We start from the raw sequence: 6,000 nt of genomic DNA, 5'->3' as shown, positions 1-6,000 counted from the left end.
TGCAGCGTTGCAGTTGAGAGCCTGTTGCTGCTCTTGTGGCTGTTCTATTCATGACGTTAACTCTATCAAGTGAAAAAGTTGGATCAAAGGGTTGGAGGAGAGGGAGAAGGACGGGGCGATAAGATACGACACAGCTGATACGCCTTCACAGAGCGATTACGCGCTGTGGTGAGGTGTATACGCCGAGATTGCTGATGATGTCATTTCCAACTATAAGGTATTTCCCCTCTCTCTTTTCGAGACAGCCAAGTGCAACGCCAGGACACTCCAGGCTTTAGGCGCCGTGGGCGCAGTCCTTCGATGACCGAAGTGTTTTTTCTCAACGGTTTTTTTTTCTCGTTGTTTTGAAAGTCTTCGTAAGTGCTTTCTTTGTGAAGAAGTAATTGAATAGAGTGGGGGTTTGTTTTTGAGCAGTTGGGGGTCTCATTTTGTCGAAGCATCCTCGAAAGGAACCTGGTCAAATTTTCGAACCCGTTGGCTGGTACAGATTGTACATCAGCCAGTAGAAAGACCTTCAAATACCTATGGGACTCTCTCTGTCTCCCCACAGTACCCACGCTGTTCCTGCTTGAGGGGATTTCTTCAGGTAAAATTGGAATGAAATTTTTTGTCTGAAAGTCCGGTAATTTTTTAACGATAAATAAAAAGATTCCTGTAGGGCAGATTTCAATAAAGATGTCACGCACTTTGAGGAATATTAGATCCATTTTGGTACCATATCGTATCCTGGCTGCGTCTATTGCCACCCACCCGCTTCAACACCGCCTAAGCCATTAGGCGTCAACTCAATTCGGACGAATTTCCACTTTCAAGGGAAAATTTCTCGAGTGGAAAGTTCACTCAATTAGCTTGAGTCTAAATCAATTTTAGGTCCAATACTGGTCAGAATTTATTGATTAGACTTTCGGATCAGGATCTCATGAGATTCTGAACGGAATATCTGGATCCAATGTGGCGGAGTGAATTGCGAGCCTATTCTGATCAGTCAAATCTCGGCTAGATCCGTATCGGATCTGGTACCCTTCAGAAAGATCGGATCCTAGAATCTTGACCAGGGATTGATCTAAGCAAGTGTTACATTTCTGATCCAAAACTGATCGAAGTCAGTTTTTACTGGTCAGTCTGTTATTCTATCCTGATTTGAATTTCCACTCGGGCATCCCGAGAAAAAAAAATTCCATATGATATGGCTTGCATTAGACGATACGACAGCCAACAGGGAGTGATAACTTTGCACCAAAGTTCGTTGCTATATCTGTTGGTCAGTACTGAACAACCCCTGTGCCAATAGCTGTCTTTATGACAACCAGTACTGCGCCAAGATTATGTCAAGTCTACACGCTTGTAGCCTGAGGATTAAAAAAACCAATTCCTGTGATTGTAAAGATTAGTCCCCATACTTGGACTATGAGTTGGAGCTCGCGATACTTACGGTCATTCCTACCTGAGTTATTAGGGGATGATTGTACTATAAAAAAAAATTAAAGTCCAATCCAAAATTTCCTGTTCAATGCATTGACATTTCAGAATGAGTTATTCCCAGAAAAAAATTGAGAAAACAGTCATGAAAAATATTTACTGACTCCGCCCAAGGTGAATTTCTCATAAAATAACCATTCAGGAAGTACAGTAAATAGTCTCAACAATAATATCTGTGAAAGTTGAAATATAAAAGAGATGCATTGAATTCAGCATTTGGCTTGACGTATAGTTAACCAACGAGCGAGATATACGGTGTTGTGGGTCATGGGTTAAGTGGTGACTGGAGTGCGATGCAAGAGTCTAGTTTGTCTTGTTCTGTTCACCTCCCCTTCAAGTAATGCCTGTTACGCTATCCAGGTGCGTATGTACCAGTGGTATTGCGCGTACACCACACAAGGATTCTCTCTTAGTTTCCCCCCGTGTTATGTTGTGGGCAACGTGCGGATTTACCTCTTGTCTCTCTTGCCGTCGGTCTGGTCCTTCTTCCACGTCCCCCATGTGTGTGGGTGCGCCCCAAGGACCTCGCAACTGGTCACGCGTCGGGATTTGCCCACGTTATCCTACTCATCGGCGCGATTGGGAAGGGGCTAGAGAGAGAAAAAGAGTCAACCCAATGAACACACGCGCTCACAAATACATGGATAACAGCCCAATGGGTATTATAACATTGGCTCTATGTGGAACGTTTGTAAGCGCAATTTATAATCATACGAGTTCAATGTAACGTGTGGGACGATACTAAAGAACAAAGGGTATGGTCTTCTTGGCTTAACCCTCTTAGATCGGTTATATTTAATACATCACCGCACGCGGAGTGAAAAAAATGAATAAATAACAATTTAAGGATCACTGAAGGACGCGAGTTGAGATTGAGCTCAGCTTGTCTTGGTCGGAATCAGTTTTAGATCGAATACTGGTCGAAAGTTCTTGATTACTTTCGGATCAGGATCTGATAAAATTCTGAACAAAGTCTCTGGATCCGTATCGGATCCGTTACTGATCAAAAAGATCGAATCCTAGCATTTTGATCAGGTATGGATCCAAACAAGCGTTACATTTCTGACCCAAAACTGATCAATGTCAGTCTTGACTGGATCAGTCTCTTATGCTAGCCAAATTTGAATTTCCACTTAGGAATTATTGTAAATTTTCCCCCAGGAAATATCTGAAAATACCAGAAAATATCCATCAACAATATCCATTTAAATGATAAAACGAACACGTCACTGGTATCCGTTTCAAATTCGTAACCTTAATCAATTTTATTCAATTACATGGTGTTTATTTCACTTAAACAAATAATTATCCTATTTTTAACACATTCTATTTTTAACACACGAGCGAAAATTGAAATCAGGCTAGAATAAATCAGACATTCATCCATGGAATCTTATACTAATTAGTTTGGGATAAGAAATTAAACGCTTGGTTTCTCTCCAAGATTTACCAAAATTTTAGCATTGGATATGTCTCTTCAGTCCCGGATCCGATGCGGATCCAGGCGGGATTAGGTGGATAAAGATAGGATTAGAACTGCCGTTGCTGCATTGGGTCCAGATATTCTCATCAGACCCTAACTGGATCTTCATCTGGAACGACTGATTAGGAAATATGGATCTGTGTCGGATCTGTGATCGGGCAATCTCCCGAGGGACAATTTCGCTCAGTTGACCTGGGTCGAAATCAATTTCAGATCTAATACTGGTCAGAGTATACACTGATAGAAAAGGTGAAACGATTTACCTGCTTTTTGGGTTTAGTTGCTGCTAACGAGGTTTCAATAGTTAATGATTAACGAATCGTGGTAATAGTTGAGAAGCCTCGTAACAGCAAATAAATCCTTCTATAAGTGCATGGATCAAATGTGGCAGTGTGACTTGCGATCCTATTCTGATCAGTCAAATGGAGGCGGAATCCATATCAGATCCGGTACTGATCAGAAAGATTAAATAATAGCATTTTGATCAGGCATGGGTCCAGACAAGCGTTATATTTCGGACCCAAAACTGTTTTAGTAGTTAGTACTGATCAGCTAAATTTATATTCGAATTATATTTGGAGTAAGAGACTAATCAGTTTTGGTTCAGGAATCCGAAAGTTAGGATCTGGTTTGTCTGCTCAGCATCAGATCCGATCCGGAGTCAGTTGTGGATAGAATCTAATCAGGATTGGATCAGCATCACCTTATGAGCCTCATTGGATCCAAAATATTTCCTGAGATCCGCATCGGATCCTGATTCAAAAGGATAATCAGAATGTCCTGATCAGTATCGGATCTGTACTTGATTTAACATGGGAAAACCTGAACAAATTGCAATTGAAATAATTTAGATATAATTTTTTGTCGATTAATAACAATAAACAATTATTACATGAATTCATCAAAAAATATTCAGCAGTTGAGAGATTGACTTCGTAAATCTCTTGAGACGCCTCAAGATTATTTCTCCTAGAAGATGAAATAGCGATTATTACACTTGGTGTTACACCTTCTCGCTTTAGTCGACAACTCAACTCCTTTAAACTTTTAGCTTCCGGACGTCCGATCATATCGGTATGTTAGCGCGTGTGGGCGGTAACACGACGTGAGTCTACTCCACTCTCAAGTGTCCCAGAAAACGTAATCGACGATCGTACCTCCAACCCGCTTTACCACCGTGCCGCGACCAGTTTTACTTGCAGCAAAATGTGTTGCGAGGAAGTCCTCAAGCGCCACCTCCAACTTTTGCACCGTAAATACGTGTGTAGATCAAATCTTGATCCGGATTTCGAAATTCCTTTTTGAAAGTATTACACAGCCAGTTTGAAGTTATAACTGTGTCAAATATTTTTCATTCGAGGACATTGAAGTTTTATTTCACACGATTCTTAGAGAATTATTGGATTGGAAATTAAACAAAGATGAGGAAGAAGTTGGGGGACATTCTCCAGAATGGCTACGCAATGCTTGAAAAAAAATGTGGTGACACTCGTGGGGTTGTGGGGAACGGGGCAGAGGGTGGTAGAGGAGGAGAAACGATGAAAGAGGAGAAGGATGAGAAAGAGCCAAAGTACCTGGTACATGCCAACGACATTCCCGAGTCCGGCGCAGTTTTTCACAGCCACAGTAGAACCTCGATTAACCATCAGTACCCTTGATAAATGAAAAATAATTGATAATCGCAGATTGATGAAGTTTTTATGGTTTTGATCAAACATTTTAATTATATTTAGGTGCTGACGGAAATTTGTTGAAGTGTCGCCTAAACAAATAAACGCACTATTTTTCTGAGCAATTTAGGCGTCGCACTTGACGCTCAAAAAACATCGTCCTGAATCAAGTCGAAAAATCGGTCTGAATCAAATGAAACTGAATCATATCGGGAGTGAACTTATTTCATGTCGGATTGGCGGTATGAATCCAGTCTGACTCGAAGAGATTCTAAACGGCACTCAATCTCATTCGAGCCGATTTTTCGACTTGATTCAGGTCGAATTCGATTTGATTCAAGTCGATTTTTCAGCCTGGTTTCAGTCAATATTTCGGTTTGATTGATCAATGGTGAGAGATTTTATGCGCGGGTGTCATCATCCTAGGTGGCCATGCGACTAAGTGGAAATAATAATTCTACTCCCATTCCGCAAAAACTTGAACACTGCCTTTCTATTGATTGACATTCAGATGAGGGAACTATACGGGGAAAGATCAATTTTCTTTTGCGTATGTTAGAATTAGCGAATGAGTTAATTTAGTCTTTAATTACAAAACACTTCGACTGAACTCCAAGTTTATTTATTCTATTAAATTTTGGCAAATATCTACAATGATTGATTTCAAACTAAATAACATGAAACAGATAACCTGGATTTGGTAAAATAGTTATTTGTGTCACAAGGCCCGTAAGTGGAGGTTTGCGATGAGTGCTGCTAACTTACACGAATCGCAAACCGACACTACGGGCCGAGTGGCACATACTATTTTTTGTCATGAATGCCCGGGGGTGTGGGGGGGGGGGNACGTACTTGCTGCGTCGTCACTGGTATTATTCACTTCACTAAAAATGTCTTGTGACTCCTCTTCGTCACTGTCGAGTATAATGAAATTCATTTCGCTCTTTTGTTTAACGGAATTTGTTACGATTTTCCTCGTAAATTTTGGGTTTTGGTGGCAAACTAGTTCAGCCGCACGAGCTATAGTGTAAGAGGCACTCACTTCACGTCTTACTTAACAGGCCATGGCCCGCAAATCGTGAAATCGGGGCTAGTTTTTACTTACCGGCCTATGGCCTGGTAAATTCCACTTACGGGTTCTAAAACACACCCCGAAAACGCCACTTAACGGGCATGAATGACAAAAATTATTTTCATCAGACAAAAGATTGAAATGAACTGTATTTAAGAAATCACAGGGTACCAATGTATACTCTCTTGCAATTGAGATGGGATCTAGTTTAAAATTTGACAGAGTTATCCTTATATTCTAAATGGTACAAGTACTGCTGAGCCAATGAAATTGTTTTGATAGCTAATAGGCGAGGA

The 6,000-nt window shown here is 40.8% G+C and overlaps 1 protein-coding gene across 1 annotated transcript in view; it reads left to right on the top strand.

Annotated features, from left to right (window-relative positions):
• Positions 1 to 4,383: 4,383 nt before the first annotated feature.
• LOC107042786 (myocardin-related transcription factor A) overlaps positions 4,384 to 6,000 on the top strand; it is a 73,116-nt gene continuing 71,499 nt past the window's right edge. The window contains exon 1 of the mRNA XM_015263972.1: positions 4,384 to 4,588. Within this exon, the coding sequence (XP_015119458.1) occupies positions 4,384 to 4,588 (205 nt within the window). The remainder of the gene's footprint in view (positions 4,589 to 6,000) is intronic.

Source organism: Diachasma alloeum, unplaced genomic scaffold (genome assembly GCF_001412515.2).
Source record: "Diachasma alloeum isolate Michigan unplaced genomic scaffold, Dall2.0 Dall_scaffold_00521, whole genome shotgun sequence".
Taxonomy (NCBI): Eukaryota; Metazoa; Arthropoda; class Insecta; order Hymenoptera; family Braconidae; genus Diachasma; species Diachasma alloeum.
Note: the sequence above shows the minus strand (reverse complement) of the source record. Positions and strands in the feature narration are given on the sequence as shown.